At 40.9% G+C, this 19,429-nt stretch overlaps 1 protein-coding gene across 8 annotated transcripts in view; it reads left to right on the forward strand.

Annotated features, from left to right (window-relative positions):
• apoba (apolipoprotein Ba) overlaps window positions 1-19,429 on the forward strand; it is an 86,940-nt gene that overhangs the window by 27,116 nt on the left and 40,395 nt on the right. For 4 of the 8 annotated variants that reach the window (XM_039785565.1, XM_039785566.1, XM_039785567.1 and 1 more), the window contains 8 exons: window positions 906-1,036; window positions 1,716-1,926; window positions 2,126-2,298; window positions 2,392-2,567; window positions 2,940-3,061; window positions 4,172-4,545; window positions 8,443-16,008; window positions 16,118-16,229. In XM_039785565.1, coding sequence (XP_039641499.1) covers window positions 906-1,036; window positions 1,716-1,926; window positions 2,126-2,298; window positions 2,392-2,567; window positions 2,940-3,061; window positions 4,172-4,545; window positions 8,443-16,008; window positions 16,118-16,229 — 8,865 coding nt within the window. The remainder of the gene's footprint in view (window positions 1-905; window positions 1,037-1,715; window positions 1,927-2,125; window positions 2,299-2,391; window positions 2,568-2,939; window positions 3,062-4,171; window positions 4,546-8,442; window positions 16,009-16,117; window positions 16,230-19,429) is intronic. The other 4 variants (XR_005637303.1, XM_039785570.1, XM_039785571.1 and 1 more) reach the window with 2 other exon arrangements.

Consider the following 19,429-nt stretch of genomic DNA (forward strand, 5'->3'; position numbering starts at 1 on the left):
TGCTCACTCAGTCGCTTGAGTTGACTTGTTGAGTTGTCGTTGCCTTCGGAATTGTAAGTTATTAAGTTTTTGGCAGCAAAGATGGCTAGAACTAGTAGTAGCTAATGTTGCAAGAGGTTTTTGTGTGGCACTGTTATCATTTTAAATTGAATTGTAGTAGGACTCAACTGATCCGAGTTAATGATACTAGAGACTCGCGATTCATGAGTCAATTTAAAGACTCGGGTGAAAGAATCATGACTCAAACAGGTTTAGTGAGGACAAGTTAGCGGTTAGTAAGCTCTCTTACTTACCACTCAGATTAGTGAGAGTATAAGGGGCGGGTATGCAAAATAAACTTTTCATCCACCAGCCAAAATACTAGTGAATGTTAAAATTTTACTTTTTTTTTGGCTGGTGAGGCAAGCAAATCTACCAGCCACTTGCGTATTTTACCAGAATTTGGCTGGCAAATGGTGCTAATGTTGAACCCTGCTGGTATGTACATGAGTTGAAGGGGAGTGCAAGGACAGACATGTCCGGCCGATTGTGGTGGGCTGGTCTGGGTGTCCAAAGTCCAGGGCTGATTTTTTTTTACCCCAGCCCTGCCTTCAGGTCACGGTTGATCCATGGCTTGTTATTTGGAAAGCAGCGTACAGTCCAGGAGGGCGTGGTGATGTTCTCACAGAATTTAATGTACTCTGTGATGCAGTCAGTCATGTTATTGATGTCATCCCCATGTGGCTAACAGAACACGTCCCACATGGGGGACATACATTTTTTTCTTTAAGTAGGTTGGGTAGCTGATATGTAAATAGTTTACTGTAATTGGTTGATATATTAACGCAGTACTGTATGATTTTAACCAACTACTGTACATAGTTAAAATACTTGACCAGAAAGTTAAACCTGTGTTGTTTTCTCAGGTTTGCAGTTGAAATCCAGCCAACAGGGGAAGTTTCAGAATACACTGCCACCATCACTGACGAAACGCTCAGAGAGGGTAAAAAGGGTCGGCATAAAGTAGACTCTCTGACGCTAACCCTTAAGGCAGAAGGTACTATAAGATTGTGTGTGTGTGCTCGTTTGTGTGTATGTGAGCATGCATGCATGTAACGGGCCAGCCCAGTATAGCTAAGAATTACATCCACATGGGACAATTCCACATCCACAATTTACATCCAGTACCTATGTTGAGTGGCAATACAGGAAGTAGTGTGTCTTTTATGTAGCGAGGTGCAAAGTAAGGTTGTGGAGTTTGAAGTGATAGATGGGCATGCAGCATATCTTATTTTCATGCAAGTTTATCTTATGACAGACTTGCAAATAACATTCACCTTTTTAGTAACACTACTACAATGTTTTCCTAATAATCAATGGTTTTAGTTGCCTAAACTTAATCATACCTAAACCACAGTTTTAACCCTTTCCCTAACCTTAACCATACCATAGCTGCCATATTTCAAATCACGTATGCCAAATTTTCTAGACATTGGCTTTGTCGAACATAATCCTGGGTTTTGCGTAACCATCCCAGGTTGGTACGGGAATGTACTGGAACCATAATGATCCAGAATAAATGAATGAATGTGTGCCTTACTTACACTACATTCTTAAGTGCACGTAAAGCTTATGACATTGATATGGGCACCTCCTTAATAGATCTTGAAGCCACCAGTTGCTACTGTTCCTGGAAATAAAAACTGACTAAAGAGTTTAAATACTGCTGCTACTAGGGTACGATTCATCTGAGGCCACTGTAGCTCTGAGATACAACCGCAACAAGAACACTCTCACCGCTGAGGTTGTCATTCCTGACTACGACGTGGAAGCAGGCATCAAGCTGGCTGTAACGGACAGTGATGCCAAAGGAAAGAAGATGAGAGGTATCACCATTGATGTCACCAACAGGAACATCCCACAGCTGACTCTTGTTGGACACTCAAGGTACATAGTTCTATAAACAAACCATCAATCCTTCCTTCCTTATGATAGATAACGCTGAAGTTTCAGCTGTGCTGTCTGGTTTCTTGAGACAGTTTGGTTTTAGAAGGTTTGAGTTGATGAGAAACATCCCAGGAAATGCAAATAATTAAGAAACTGAAATGCAGTCTTACCCACCTATTTGTCCTTGTTTTTAATGTAGACTTGACACGATGAAGAATGCCATGCTGCAAATCCAGATGGCCATTCCATCTCTGAAAACTGATGCCTCTGTCACTGCAACCCTGAAGAGGGATGAGGATGTGTTCATGGACTTAGAGATGGTCATCAACCTCCCTGAGACATCCTACCAACAGAAAGCTTCCATTAAATACAGTAACTGTCAGCCATCAGTCACAGCTTTAACACAGACAACAGACCCATTCATTAATTTGTATGTGTGGGTACATTCAGATTTTCTCTTTACAGATGATGAAACGTTTGAGGTGGAACTGAAATCACATCTGAAGTCAGAGATTCAGAAACTGATCCCAAATATAGAGAATCATCACAGGCAGCTGCAACAGCTCATCGATCATATCCTGGACCAGAAAGTGGCAAAGACTGATATGAAACTGCGTCACATAGTGACCAAAGGAATTGAGGTAGTGCTTTGACATTTATTTATTACCTTTTTCAAGGAGCTTGCGTTTATCATTCTGATTTGTTGTTTTTCATAACATTTCAAAAACTAAGAATTATGGTGAAAAGTTAGTCTATGGGCGAATTACATACTTGTTTTTAGGGTGGATAGTGCCATTTGGTGTGTATAATGCCATGTATGAAACTTCATGTTCACCAGAGTTTTAAGTACTCTGATTTAGCATTGCACTTTTACATTGATGGTCTTGATAAGGATAAAAATTGAATATGAACCAGAGATATTGTCTTCATTATTACGTATTTTCTTGAGTGCTTTTAAGCTTTACAGTTTTTGCTTTAAGTAACATGTAATTTATCTCTATGTCACCCTGAAGGCAGGTGATATATGGTTAGACAAATTGACAGCAAGCATCCCCTACCTTGCAAACCTGCGAAGTAAGAGGAGCATCTCAGATCTCACCCTGCCAGCCCTACCTGAGAAACTGTTTCTGCAGTCGTGAGTTTTATTTTTATTTGATCGTTTAAGAACATTACTTTCAGGTATTACTGCGCATAAACCCTAATTTAACAGTTCAGTTATACTACAGTACTTGTTTTGTTCTCTGATTCCCTACCCCGCCTGTACAGTTTGTTAATACATTTTCAGATGCACAGTAGTGCCGAGATTGAATTCAAAGTGGCCTTATGGTGAATAATAGATAACGTTATGTCATATGTATGCCTGGTTAATGTTCCGCAATGTGGAGTTTTATATGATGGAATGTGTGATCACGTTCTACTATAAACATGCCAAAAGTAATTGTATTTTATTATGGTTTAAAGTACAGTTTTTGTTTGCTCTAAGGTTGTTAGCTTTAAATCTCTGTTATATCTATAACAGAGAGACTAACAGTCAGACTGTTAGCTATAGCCCTAATATTAATTTAGACTTGATGATATATAAAATTACTTAACGTTACTTTCCTTTTAAAAGCATCACTCATATCCCAGCAACAGAACAGATGAGAGAAACGTATAACAGTGCATGCCTTTTATTTGGTTAACTTTAGTTGGCTTACTGTTATTGATTAGTCAGACTACAGCGGCTAGCATAGACATACAAATACATGTATACTGTAATCATACAGTCTACGGTGGTGGTATAGGCATAAGCCAATTCCCATGGAAGCACATGCCACTCACTACAGCTGCATTTGCCGTTGGCTGATGGCATATGCCACAGTGGTACAGCGGCATAAACTGATCCCCTGGTGGCACTCGCCGCTGACTACACCTACCAGCCACGGCAGCTGATGGCATATGCCACTTTGGTACATTAATACATCCATGGAGTAAGCCAATACAGTAACGAAGCCAACAATAGCCATGTTAGCTCTAATACTTTGGGTACATCTGCAAGAATATATGAAATTACTTAAGTGTTTGTCACTGGCCATTGCCTAACGTTAGCACGTCCACCTGCCGTTAAACGGTGTGTCGGTGGAACAGAACCGGCACAGGTCGGTGTAGTGAGTGGCCAGTGTCGGCAGGGGATCGGCATATGTCACTCCAGATGCAGTCTAAAATTGGAACGATATTGATCATGCATTCTCTTCTACCTCAACAGTGACAGTTTGTTCCGATACCAGTTCAACAAGGATAAGATGGCCATCTCACTTCCTCTTCCACATGGAGGCAAAAAGTCAGAAGAAATAAACATACCAACCACTCTCTCTATTCCCCTTATAGATTTACCAGAGATAGGTCTATATATCCCTGCCAAAAACTATCCACTACCATCCTTCACTATACCACCTTCTTTGGATTTCACTGTCCCTCTTCTCGGTCTAGCTGAAGCATCCACCAAGATCAACAGCAACTTTTACAGCTGGGAAGGCTCCATCACTGGGGGCAACAACACTGTTGATGTCCCAAGCTACATTGCACAGTACAAAGCTATGGCCCAATCACCTTTTCATCTACTGTCATACAAGCTTGAAGGTAAACATTTTCTTAAAACACCAATTAATCGTTATAGGTCCTGTACGTTGTGTCAATGGATTGCATTTATGCTTTTCTAATCTTAAAGCTCCATTGTGTAATTTTTTGAGTTGATTCTTAGCAAAAACTCCTTTGTTCTTTCACAAATATGCGCTCATTCATGTGTAATTACTTCCACCAACTAATCAAAGTATTCTCGTTGGTGAAAAAGGATTGTCTACCTTGTAACATAAACGTAATCATATGTGTCGTGATTTCCCTGGCAGACAACTCATGTCGTGCAGTTGTAACACAGACTAGCTACAGCTAGAATAGCTGCGTGTAAACGATGGAGATACTAACAGCTAATTTCGGTTTCATTGACATTGTTCATACTGCTCAGAGTAATATATTAAAAACACAAACCTCCGTTGCTTCTCTCCTACGCTGTAAACATAGCCTTACACTATTTATCTTGTACAATATACAGAATAACGATAGCACTGATACTTTACTAACATTAGCTTGCATATATTTGGGAACCTGATAGCTGATGTTAGCAATGAAATGGTACCAAAATAACGTAAAACTATTATTACCCTGGAAGGAACACTCACGGACGAAGTCGTACGTCTTGGAATAATATGGCCATAGTGGGAGTTAAAACGCGCTCGGAATGGGAGGGGGTAGAAAGTAATATTCAGTTGGTTGTCATATACAATTTCTTACACAATGTAGCTAGACACTACAGGCACACACACACACACACACACACACACACACACACACACACACACACACACACACACACACACACACACACACACTGGTGATCAGATAAACAACGCACATTTACACACAGATGGTGCAGCATCAGGAGCAATTTGGGGTTCAATCGGAAGGTCCATCCCTGGCCCATAGCTGCCAACACTCGTTTTTCCCGGCTTTCTCCCATTTTTTAGCCCTATCTCCCGGACCTCTCCCGGTTTGTTTTTTCTCCCAGTAAACTCACGTAATTTGCATGGCCCAAACTCCTTTATAAATAATCAGACCAATATGTTCGTTTAATCTTGACCAGTTGCCAGATCTTGTATGAAACGCATCCTAACACCATATACAATTTTCAACCCGTTTGTCACCTCAACCTGGCAACCTATAACCCAGGTGCGCAGTTGATGTCTGTGCAAGCTTCGCAGAAAGTTCAGACCCGAAAGCGAGCCGATAAAGATGGCAGGTGAAGCTGTATATGCAAAATATAGCTGTAAATTTCAACATGTTGGGCGCAACAATTTACATGCATCTTACCTAGTCATATCGACAACCTCCATGCTTTTTGTAAGGTGTGTCGCATTGATTTTTATGTAGCGCACGGCGGGGAAAATGACATTACCCTTTAAAACACAGTGGCAGCATCGCGCAGAAGAGGCACATAAGGGCACACAGGCGATTTCATCCTTCATTATGAAAGAACAGACAGAGGCAGAAAACGTGAAGCAAGCTGAACTCAAGATGGCATAGATGTTGGTAGCACAGACTTACAGTACACTTAACAGTAAACCCCCCCCCACCCCCACCCCCGGTCGCGCCGCCATGCCCCTGCACAAATCTCCCGTATTTTGAAAACCAAATGTTGGCAGGTATGCCCTGGCCCTGTACTCTACATGTTAAAGTTCCCTTAGGCAAGACACTGAACCCCAAATTGCTTCTCATGCTGCGTGAATGTTTGGAATGTGATGTGCAGGTGGCACCTTATATGGCAGACTCGGCCATCAGTGTATGAATGTGTGTGTGAAAGGTTCCTGTATTATGTTAAAACACTTTGAGTAGTCCTTAAGTCTAGAAAAGTACTATATAAATACAGTCCATTTACATTGTTTTGGTAGCCGGTCCAGCTGCACATGCAAGTTAGTGCATGTGAGTACCTCCCTTTGGCGTCTGTATTTGACGACCTAGCAATGAGAAAGGGTTGTTGAAACTGTTGGTCTCTCCCTTTGTGTTCATGTCTCGCTGGCTAGCTGGTTGGCGGCAACTAGAGATGCACCGATTACAACTTTCTAGGCCGATTTCGATTTCTCATTGAGTTGGACCTGCCGATACCGATTTCATATTTTCTAACTACTTTACAGCACACGCAAATATTTATTTTCTATCTTTTCTTTAATAGAACATTTTACATTTTCATAGAACATGGAACATTTTTTGAACAGATAATCGATCACTATAAAATAGAACAATATAAATTATTCCTGGTGATTCACACACATCTAAAGTGCAATGTTAGAACCATTTCCTTCTTTTCACATCCAATATCCAACTAAAATATATATATAACCAATAAAAATTAAATAAATATAGCCTTGCAGTATAAAGATATTTCTGAAAACAAACACGCAGGCCTGTTTGAACATCAACAGTAACGTTACCTGAAAACATAAACGTCACACAGATGATTTAACATCACCACTCATTTTACACACAGTTTAGCAAAAAAACTAAACGCTGAGGGAAGATTACTACGTTTTTAATGTTGGTTTGGAGCGGTATGCATCCCAACTAATTTTAAACAGTAACGTTAATACAACGTGTCGGAGGAATACAGCGTCTCTCATTTTCTTTTTTTTTTTTTAGTGCAGCGAGGGAGGCAGAGGGACCGCAGCATTTGCTAACGTTAGCTTCTTGTCTCATCTGGGGTCTGATAAACAGTAAATTCATCAAAGTCAGTGTGTCCAACACTATTTTCCGATAAACTGTAGCTGTCATATTTCACGGGACCCGCGTGAGTGTGGTTTTCATGTTCCAGTTGTTCAGCCTCAGAGGGGGGAGAGAGAGAGAGAGAGAGAGAGAGAGAGAGAGAGAGAGGCTGACCGTGCGCCTGAGATCAGTAAAGCAGACTGCTCTGCAGAGCCGCGTATAATTACGACTTTATGATATTTCAGAAACAGCTGATGGAGCGGAGGTGCGCTGATGTTGCGCGATGTTAATCATGCACCACCTGAGTGAATTTGTCCGGCATAAAATCGGCATATGTCAGACTGACCAGCAGGTCGGCGGTCATGACCGGTCACGTGAAAATCAGCCGATTACGGTCACCGGCCGGTCAATCGGTGCATCTCTAGCGGCACCCTGTCGCCCTTCTGCACTGTGCACTGCCCGTTCCGCTCTTCTGCAGCAGAATGGGACTCATACGGTGGTTACCTGCTAATAATGCCGACATCCTCGTCAGGTCGGTTAACGTCACCGCTGATGTGCATCGCTCTGTGGCGATAGCCAGGTAGAGAGTGTGAGCTAACCATTGAGCTAGTGTAACCAACTCTGATTACTACTGCTAGCTCTGTTATCGCTGTTGCCACTTCCCCTTTCTTCCACCCTTTCCCTTCCTTTGTGATATGTTAATCAGCAGTAACCTTCATCTGAGCACCCCTAGCGTGCTGTGCAGAGTTGGAGCAGTATAGCCGCTGTCAGCTCTGCTAGCCGTCATCCGCTCATCCACCTCCATGTTTGCTTGTCACATCAGAAAGCGAAAGCCGTGTGTATCCATTCCTGGCCATGTCAGTCAAACTCTAGTGTGAGAGCTCTGTGGAGGCAATCCCAGCCCAGACTTAATTTTGTACAGTATTTCAAGTAAAGCACCTTGAATAATGGTGTGGGCTTTTATTCACTAGGAAAAAGTGGCATGACAGATAAGATCTCAAAATCTTTTTTACTATAGTTGGTCAAAATAAAATTTTGTTTCTGTGAAACTGACCTTCCATCGGGAATGATGAGATCTGGAGCACACGCTTATATTAAGAGTTTTTAATAAATTGCAGCAAATAACATTAGCATTAGCATTAAGCATGTGTTTTTCAGAAATTATTCTACATCTTTGCCTGTGCTGTTACAGATTCTGATAATTATATCCTTTCTTTCTGTTTCAAGGAATTGGGATGATGTCAGGAAGAGCTGATGATAATCTCAAGTATCTTCTGAATAGTTCCTTCAGCCATAGCCTCATTGACACAAGCTTCAGTGTCTTAGAAACCTTAAAGGTAACCAACAAATTGAATGCAAGGGCCAGCTATAAGATTGAAGCCTCTAGTCCAGTAGGCATGCAAGCCTCTCTTTACTACTCTGCTCAGTCAACTTCAGCTCTAGATTCAGATGCAATTTCAGGAGATGGCACCGTGGACGGATCACTTAAAATAGGTTCATTCTACACCAATACCTCCTACACCCACAGCTACAACCTACATCCACTAGATGGAGAAGGAAGAGGAGAGTCCACCCTGCACATCAACTCGCCATTTATTGAAGTTCACAACATGATACATGGAATCTATGCAAACTCTGAGTTGAACATTGTGTTCAAAACCAATGCCCAGAAGGATGTTATTAAGCATGCAGCAGAGCTCAAGTATAAAGATGCACAACTAACCCTAAAGAGCAATGCCATTGCCACAGCCATGGGTAAATCGCTCAATAACAAAGTTGAGCTTAGTGGGTCCAGCCATATGGCCATCCTCACAATTGAGTCACAGGCAGATGATGACACAAATAGGGCATACTCACTTATAACAGGATCCCTGGATTCAAATGGGCTTGAGGTAAACTCTGAAGGTTCCCTCACCTTTGATACAGGTCGTGGATTGCACAAAGCTTCTGTTACGATTGGTAGAAATGGTCTGACCACAAGTGGAACTAACAGCATTCAGTGCAGCTCTGTCACGGTGGAGAATATATTCAGTGGTGAGATAGACAACAATGGAGCATTCCTGTCCTTTGGGACCAAAGTGATGGCTGAGGAGAGCAGAGGAGAGCTGAGCATTGAGGGTAAAATCACACCTGTGGTAGCCTCTTTGAATGGTGTCCTTAAGGGCCATGCATATGATGCAACTACAAGAAACAACATTGATATTTTACTTAACCAAAGGGCTCTGACTTTTACTAGCAATACAATGGGAACATTGAAGCAGATGAATACAGAAAATAGCCACACACTGACCCTCACTATGTGGACCCTAGCCTTGCACTCCAAGACTAACAACTTCATCTGTGAAGATATTTACTACAAGCAAGACACCAATGTTGATATGAAACCATTTGTTATATTGTTTGATATGACAAATGATCTCAAGTTGTATGATGTCAGTTTGAACAATGAAGGCCACATGAAGCTTGAGCTGATTAAGATGGATCTGAGTGGAAGGATGAAGGGATCTTATGGGGAAGAACACAAAATGAATCATATCTATGAACTTAAGTATGATAATATGGCTGGTACAATAAAACACAGCATGTCTGGTAATGTAATGGATGCCCAGCTAAGTCACAACTGTGAACTTGAGTTTGCTGCCCTTTCCTCCAAGACAAACTGTGAGGCACGAATATATTCTGAACCTCTACGTTTTGACAGCACCATTCGCACTATGACACTGCCTTTCAGCCTCACTGTTGATGCTCTTATCAACAGTGATGGAGAAATGAATCTATACGGGAAGCACACTGGACAGCTCTACAGCAAGTTGTTGGTTAAAGCTGAGCCCCTAGCTCTTGCATACTCACATGACAGCCGAGTATCAATCACACATATACTTTCAAGTGGGGAGTCTTCCACTAATTTGGACAACAAATTTGATGGCCTCCTGACACCAAGTGACCAATCTCTGACCTGGAAAGTAAAATCTGGACTAAACAACCATGCTTATAACCAGGACATCAGTACTTACAATAATCTTGAGAAGATTGGATTTGAGTTTTCAGGAGTAATGTTAACAGACATTTTCAGCAAATTAAGCAAAGACAAGAGATCTGAAATACAAGAATTAAGTATGGCTGGATTCCTCAAGTACGATAAGAACAGTGACTGTCATATCATTAACATCCCATTCATTAAGAGTTTTCCTGTTGCTTTTGAGAAGCTCAAGAACACACTTGTACAAGCCTTAGAATTGCTTCAACAATCCATCAGCAATTTAGATATTAATCAAAGAATTACTGACTTTAAAGCCAAGTTAGATCAGCTACCCATGCAAGTGAGTGACTTCATGCGAGAAATTGACTTAGAGAACAAAGTGAATCAAATAAAAGCAAAACTTGATCATTTAATCCATGAGTTTGCTCTAACAATGGATGACTTAGAGGTTGCGATGAACAACTTGAGAAAGAACATGGAAAATACGGTAATGGACATTGCCACCAAATTTAGAGACCTCATCCTTACAGTCAAAGACTATGTCAAGGCCGGACACCTTGCCGACACGATAACAAATGTACTTTCACAAATTGGAAATCAGCTTCGGGCCTTTGATGAGAAGTATGAAATCAAGCATTCATTTATTAAAGTACTTGATGCCTTCGAGGACATAATCAGACAGATTGATTTACAGAAGTTCACGGAAAGCAGTGAAGGGTGGCTGCGAGAACTTGATTCTAACTATGGAATCTTGGAGAAAATCAAAGACAAACTGTCTAAAATGAAGCAGTACATTGAGAACTTTGAAGTCAACATGTTTTTACAAACATTAGAGGATTATCTTCTCTCAATTGATTTGGCCATGTATGTTGAACAGCTATCATATAAAATCCCCTCTTCAGACATAGCAAATATGATGGAATCTATGAATGATGTTATTGTCAACTGGATTGATGAATATGAAATCCCCAACAAAATAAATACAGTGTATTTTTACATTAGGGATCTACTTTTAAAATACAGTCTTGATGATAAATTTAAAGAATTAATGGATCAGGTAGTAATTCTAATCAGGGAATTCAAAATTGATAAGACTGTGCAATCAATGGTAGATGCTCTGAAATCTATTAACTTTGAATTTGTTTATGATAGAATTATGCAACTTATGCACAGTGTGACAAGCCAGCTCAGAGAAATTGATTTTAGGAAAAGCATTGATAACCTTAATGGATGCATTTCTTTAATGCTTAAGTCAATCAAGGAATTTGACTACAGTCCATTTGTTAATGAGATTAACAAGAAAATTGATGAACTAACAAACTATGTCAATGAACAAATTAAAACATATGAGATTGTGCAAAAAATTGAGGCAGTTAGGGGATTTCTTAGAGAGATCCAAAGTTCCATCTTTACATATTTGCACAAACTCAAAAACACAAAGGTAGCTGATGCTTTAAAGAAACTGAAAAAAGTGATTGACACTACATTTCACAATGACATCAAGTTAAAAGTGCAGGATATCCTTGAGGACATGCGACAAAGAATCCTTGACATGAATATCAGCAATGAAATGAACATTTACCTCCAAAGGGCAAGCCAATCCTACAGTAATGGAGTGTCCTACATTTCTGCACAGTTTAACCAACTGATGGAGAAGATCAGAAAAGTAGGCAATGACAATGAGATCATCACCCAGATGAAGCAAACTGTAGATGGAGTTATGGGTGCATTGAAGAGAGGTAAGATGGAAATTCCCACTTTTACTGTACCTCTCACTGACCTTGTCATTCCAGCTTTTACAATCAACCTGAACAAACTGCAAGAAATCAGCATCCCAGCTGAAATTTCAGTCCCTGAGTTCACCATCCTCAAATCCTACACAATTCCTGCCTTCACCATAGACTTTGATGAGATCAAAGCAAATATAGTTGCAATCCTTGACAAAATCCAAGCATTTGAGATCCAAACACCTGATCCTGAGAAAATCTTTGGTGACCTTAAAGTTCTTTACCTATCTGAACTACCAGATCTCACCTTTCCAGAAATAACTCTTTCCGAAATAAAATTTCCAGCCTTCAATATCCCCAAATTAAATCTGAATGGCTTTGAAATCACAATGCTTCCAATTCCAGAGAACAAATTGCCTGAGATTCCCAGTGACATTTGTATCCCAGTTTTTGGCAAACTACATGGAGAATTTAGAGTGAACTCCCCTCAGTACACTCTTGAAACTACAGGGAAGATTGAGAACTCAACGTCCATACCAAAAAACCCACAGTTTACAGCCACTATTACTTCTTATGCAAAATCACCCTTTGAACCCCTTGAATACAGCTTTGAAGCCACTGCTCAGTTGGAAGCTCCCAGAATGAAGAATTTGCTATTCACAGAAAAAGTGAAAGCTACATTTGTGGCCTTCTCGATTGATCATGAAGGATCCTTGACACTCACTGGCTCTTCTGCTGAGGCTTCTGCTAAGACCACTACCAAGGCCACAACCCAAATGTACACGACAGACTTGGTCAACAATATGGCACTTACATTAAAGAATGGAATCTCTGTAGCCATAGACACAACCTACAACCACATCTTGGACATCCCGTCAATTGAAACTTCAAGTCAGGCATCAATGAAACAGAATATAGAAGCCACAATGGAATCAGGCAGAATAACTGTGACCGGTGAAACTACTGGTAATGGAAAGTGGTCCATTCAAGACTACTCTGATGAAGGTACATACAAAGGCAATGTAGAATTCAACATCAATTTTAGCACGGCCAAGTTAACTTTTGTAGGAGAAGCAGACTGTAAGGCCATGAAATCTAGGCAAACACTGACTGCTGAATCAGTGGTCTTAAGCCATATCACTGCTGAAGCAAGATGTGAAACTGAACTTCCATCTGTCAAGAAGAGTGTTGTGGTTTTAAATGGAGAGGCTCATGTTGGGGAATTGAAAGTTGCGTTGACAGCCTCTCATGATGCTGAATTCACTGAAAGTCTGAGTGGATATATGGCCAACTCGCTGGAATTCATGGCCCATCCATTTGAGATTGTGCTTGATGTTAAGAATAAAGTAAACTTAAAGATGTTCTTCCCCTTGAAACTTACTGGAAAGGTGGATCTCCAGCATGACTATGGTGTCATACTAAACTCTGAGAAGCAGCGTGCTTGTTGGTTTACTTTGGCAAGATTCAACCAATACAAGTACAATCACAACTTCACAGCAGAAAACAATGAAATGGAAATCTTATTTCACTCATCAGCTAATGGAGACGCTAATTTGGACTTTTTAACTGTTCCTCTATCTATCCCAGAGATAACTGTACCTTATCTCGCAATTAAAACCCCTGAGGTCAAAGACCTTTCTCTGTGGGAAAATGCTGGATTTGAAACCTTGCTTACCACTCCTCAACAGTCATTCGATATGAATCTAAAGCTTTATTACTACAAGAACCCTGATACACACAGCTTTGAATTACACCTTGAACCAATTTACAATACAATTATTGGCAATGCCCACATTATCCAAGCTCAATTTGAACAATGTAGAGATGGAGTAGTTGCACTTCTAAAGGATTCGTACAACAAAGCAAAGTTACAGTATATCAAACACAAAATAGACACTTCTAGTTTGCCTCCTAGAATCTTCACTGTCCCTGGATACAAAATACCCATATTAAATATTGAGGTTTCTTCTATTAGGGCTGAGATGCCGGCCTTTAGCTACTTTGTTCCCAAGGAAGTTAGCACACCAAGCTTCAAAGTTCCAGCACTGGGTTTCTCTGTTCCATCCTATACCCTTGTGCTACCATCTTTGGAGTTACCTGTCATCCATGTTCCAGAAACTTTAAGTGAAATAAAGCTGCCCACTTTCACACTACCAGCCATTCAGAACCACATTTTGATCCCAGCTATGGGTAACATAACTTGTGACTTCTCCTTCAAATCTATTATTATGAGCTTAAGTGCTAATGCTGGCCTTTACAACCAGTCTGACATTGTTGCACGATTCGGAGCTTCTTCAACATCTGTCTTTGACATTTTGAATGGAAAAATTGATGGCACCACCAGTTTGACAAGGAAGAGAGGAATAAAACTGGCTACCACTGTGTACCTGGAGCATAACAATGTGGAGGCAAACCATGAATGTGCTGTTAGTCTCACCAAAAGGAGCATGGAAGCTTCTGTAGCCAACACTGCTAAAATCAATCTCCCCTTCCTCAATCTAGAATTGAATCAGGAACTCACCGGAAATACCAAGACCAAGCCAAATGTTATTTCCAAGAAAAAACTAAATTACATGTTTAACATTCCTCTGATTGAGTCTGTAGGAAAAGGAAACATTGATATGAACTGGACACTGGAAGCAATTTCTAACTATGTGTCACTGGAGACCTCTACCCAAGGAAAGTCAGACATAATGATAATGGACAGTTGTAACTTTGCTGGAGATCTAGAAAATGAGGCTAATTTCTACCTAAATGCCAATAGCCTCCGTTCAACTGTCAGGACTGTCTTTAACTCAAACATTGACAAACAGGAAAATCAAAAACAAAGCTCAAACAACATTTTTCAGTTTAACATGAATAAGAACTTGGCTCTTGAGGTCTCCTTGCAGCGAATGTTTGCAACAGTTGGCTACATCAGTAATAACTATGTTGATTTCAAAAATTTCAACACAAATGGAAAGCACATTGTTAAGGGAGAACTAGATTTTGTTCCTTTAACAACTTTCAAGACTACATTGAGCATTGCTGGAAGTCAGCCAAGTAGTTTGGGTCGTGCTGAACTTATTCAGAGCATCAACCTTGTCATCAGCTCAGATAAGCAGTCTTTCACTTGGAGTTGTAAGGAACAGCTGGCATCGCTTATCCATGCTTGTGATTTACTTGTGTCCAATGATAAATCTGAAGTACGCATGGACTTCACCAAATCAGTGGAAGGCCACCTAGCTTTCTTGAAGTCAGTTAGGCTTCCTGTATATCAGAAGACCCTGTGGGATGTTTTCAAGTATGATCAGGTCACAAATATGGATGACTTACAATTCATTAAAATATCTTCCAGCATTGTTTACACAAAGACCATGGATGGCCAGGAGTATACAATTCCATTCAAACTATTTGAAAACAGCATCACTTTTATCATCCCTGGGATTAGTATTGCAGTGCCTTCTTGGGTAAAAGAAATGCCATACTCCATAAGGAACATAGACATGCGATTTGAAAACCTTGATGTCCCTGATTTTCTCGCTCTTCCCCCTGCAATCTCCGTTCCAGCCTTTGATGTGCCATTTACCAATTTGCATGTGGAACACTTTACAATTGATCCTAAGAACCTTACCATCCCTAAGGTTATCACCACTACAGACTTTGAAATCATGCTGCCTGGCTTGCCAAAAATGTCAGTGCCTAGTTATGATATTGAAACAGAGTATCTACAGGGGGAAATGTCATTCCTTTCATTTAAGATGCCACAATATGGAATCACAGTCTCATCTTTCACACTACCAAATTCCCTTACAATTGAAGAGCACACCATCAGCCTAAATGAAATCGCAAACCAGATTTCCAACTTCCAATTTCCAACCATCGATACCCCAGAGCAAAAAATTGAAATCCCTGAAATTACCTTAAATCTGCCTTCAAGTGTGTTTATTCCAGCTTTTGGAGCCCTCATGGCCACTCTGAACGTTTCCTCCCCTACTTATAACGTATCAACAACTGCCAATGTGGAGAAAAAGGACTCAAATCTTGTAACCTCGCTGAATTCAATTTGTACTTCTACCATGATCTTCTTGGAATATGACCTCTCTGGTAAGATAGGCTCACACTCTACTTTATTTGATAAGATAATTTTGTACGAATTACTAGATCTAAGACATTGCAATTTATATAATATTTTATTTTGCTTATGTGCCCTCAGCCAGTGCAACCCTTGGATTTAATAATGGAGTAATCAAGCTAAGTGGGAAGTACAACTTCATTCACAGTGATATAAATGTCGACTGGCAACATGTTTTGGCACAAAACCTAAGGTAGGTGTATACCATGCTGTTCTCATGAACCATTCGTACATAAAGCTACAAAACGTAATGCACTGAAATGTATATGTATCCCACGTATTTATTGCTGTATGCACCACAGTGACAGCTGCTGTATAAGACCGCTCAGGTCTGCGTAGGAAGGTGGTCGGGTGTATGGGTGGGTCATAAAACACAAAGGGGCCTAGCTATATATGAGTCTAAAATGAAAAAAAAAAATGAAAAAATTAAAACTCTGCCTGTATCTCTATCTCTCCAACCCAGTCTCACAGCAGTTTGTGAAATAGTCCAAATTTAATCTATTGATTTGTGTATGAACACACATTTTTCGGGTTTTTTTATGACGCACAGCACGGATTTTAAACAAATGTATTTCAATTACAAGTATCTTTAGAGCCTGCACCACATATTTTTTCTGTCAATCGGAACTGCAGCAAAAAATCTGTACCGTTTTGTTGTTATTGGTATTTTTACCACATTAATCAACATTTATTCACTAGATATTGTGGTTTTTATTTCTTTATTTTAATTATTTGGGGGTTCAGTGTATCCTCTATGTTGATTGGCAAGTGGCGGTCCGCCACGGTTATATTTCTCCCGCCAGGGTATCAGAAAAAGCCGTCTATCAGCAGTGATTGTTAGAGAGTCGCAGAATAGCGCGGACACGCGCTTCACAACGCGAGTGGGTGCCACTCAGAGAAAAGGGAGAAAGAAAAAAGAGTTGAGAGACCAGTTGAGATGGCATGTGTGCATCCTTGAGAACTGTAAGTAGTATAGCCTAACTTATATTGTCAGTTCACTTAAGCCTGTATTAGTCTATAGTGCTTGCACATTTTTAGTTTCACCTTCACCTGCTAGCTAAATTGCACGTGGCTGTTGATTCAATACAACGCCCTTGATATCATATCATGGCATAGTAGGCTAAACCGTGATTATTTCATACATTCATGTCCCGAAACATATTGGGGGAAATTCATTCAACATAATTCCAGCCAAATAACAATTAAAAGTAGGCTATGTTATTTGAACATTTATAACCTAACCTAACAGTTGCTGCATGAACTTCCTCCGGGACATTTTACAGCTGGTGCACTCCTTGGAGAGGATGTGTGTAATGATTCCAGCCAGTTGTAGCATGTATAAAGTTATATGAACACATAGACAGCTACCAGCCATCTAGGCTACGTGTAGGCCTACGGCGCCTTTCACAGAGCGAGCGCCCGGTGCTTTTCTTCTGATTCAGAACAGAGTCCATCCACGCCGTAGCCTGCGTTACCGACTCTGGCTTTGCCTTCGGCCCATCAGTGATGCCCACTAGAGTCCGGATCGGGACGAATTTTTCTGTCCGAGCCGGCCCGCGTCCGACAGAGCCGTGACCGAACCCGGCCTGAGCCCAACAGGCATTAAGAAATTTGTGTCCGAGCCCGACACAGTTAAAATCTCATTTTTTTCCTTTTTTATTAAAGGTCCAATATGTAATATTTGTACTGTAATAAATTCAAAAATGACACCAATGCCTCATCAGATATTAAGGAAACATGTTAAACTGAAATACTATCTTTTCTGACAACAATGCTAATGTCAGTATTTTTTCTTTTTGAAATTTACATTCCGTGACGGAATTTCTGTTTATGTTTTGGCCTGTGTGTTGTTATCAACAGCCAGTTTGACAGTTGCCAGATATACCTCTAAAAACGTAAACCCAGCGCGCTACAGCTGTAACGTTAGTACAGCCATGAAAGCAGCACACAAACGAACAGGATCAACGGAGATAGATTCTACCCGACCTAAAAAAAAAGAAAACAGCATGTTTCTAACAGTTGCGTGACCAGAGACGTAACAACCCCCTGGTAAATATTGGAGATGTATTTGAAAGATGGAGACAGCTTAGATCCCAAAAGGACACAGAATTGGCTTATTTCCTCCTGAACAGGTAAGCATAGCTTCAGGCTAATTTATCACAGCCACCAGGGACGGGCATTTTATGTCATTTCAACATTTGTGTACTCACATTGAATTATATAGCTAGAGTACCCAAGTTGGTTACTCGCAAAAACAATTGAGACACAGCCAGTAAAGTGATCCCGACTGGTCCTGGCTAACGCCGCCATGCTAACCCTGTTAACTGCTAACGTTACCGGGAGGACCAGGCAAGCAGCCCATGGCTGTTTACAACGTGTAGTTCAGTGGCTGGAGCCGACAACGGTGAGTATTTATAGCACGCGAGGGGCTGTAAATCGGGAAGAGAGGACTGTGAGTTTGCAGTGTGTTTAGCGATTGTTGCCGTAATTCTAAGCCAATGAAGTGTGTTCCGTCGGCCAGGTAGCTAGTGGTATTTTTAGCGTTTCGTATTGTAATTCTAAGCCGAGGAAGTGTGCCTGACTGGCGTGTGGAGAGGACGGTGAGGTTGTTGTGTTTTTAGCGGTTCATACTGTAATTTTAAGCCGAAAAAGTGTGGCTGTCCGTTGGTTACAGAGCTCCACGTGAGCACGGGCTTTTTTCAATATAGCCAGCATCTAACGTTAGCTACTCCGCTCATTGACATATATAAAAGACTGTAGTAATGTCTGGCTATGTGAGACTAGCATCTAACGTAAGCTACCCCGCTGTGCTGTGGAGTAATGTCTGGCTATGTGAAACTAGCATCTAACGTTAGCTACTCTGCTGTGCTGTGAAGTAATGTCTGGCTATGTGAGAAAAGCGTCTAGCAACATTGTTGTGAATGCTGCGGTCTCAGCCTGGCAACCCCCGTGAACTTCGAGTCTGGGCAGGAGGGGGCGGGGGAAACGACTCTCCAGTATTTTGAATTGGTAGTGCAGTAACTATTTTAACCGCTAGCTGCCAGTATTACATACAATATTACATATTGCACTTTTAAGCAACTGTAGGAAGGCATTCGGAAATGTCAACAGATGAGCGCATCAGCGCATGGGGCAACGAGTTAATAAGCTGTTAAAATGTTCAATGGGTTAACCTCTCCTGATCGCTTCGTTTCCGACCATGATCAGAAAACCAGGGGAGACTCGTTACCTCCAGGGCCGATGTTATAAAATGAATAACCACTAACTCTGCTCCGGTTGCATCTACAACACGTCTGCTTCCTCTTTCTCTAGCTCTCTTCTGCCCACTTAGGCTACCACCTTAATGCCCTTAAAGATGCAGTAGGTAAGTCTTATAAAACTAACTTTCTGTCA

This window comes from Perca fluviatilis, chromosome 20, assembly GCF_010015445.1.
Source record: "Perca fluviatilis chromosome 20, GENO_Pfluv_1.0, whole genome shotgun sequence".
NCBI lineage: Eukaryota > Metazoa > Chordata > Actinopteri > Perciformes > Percidae > Perca > Perca fluviatilis.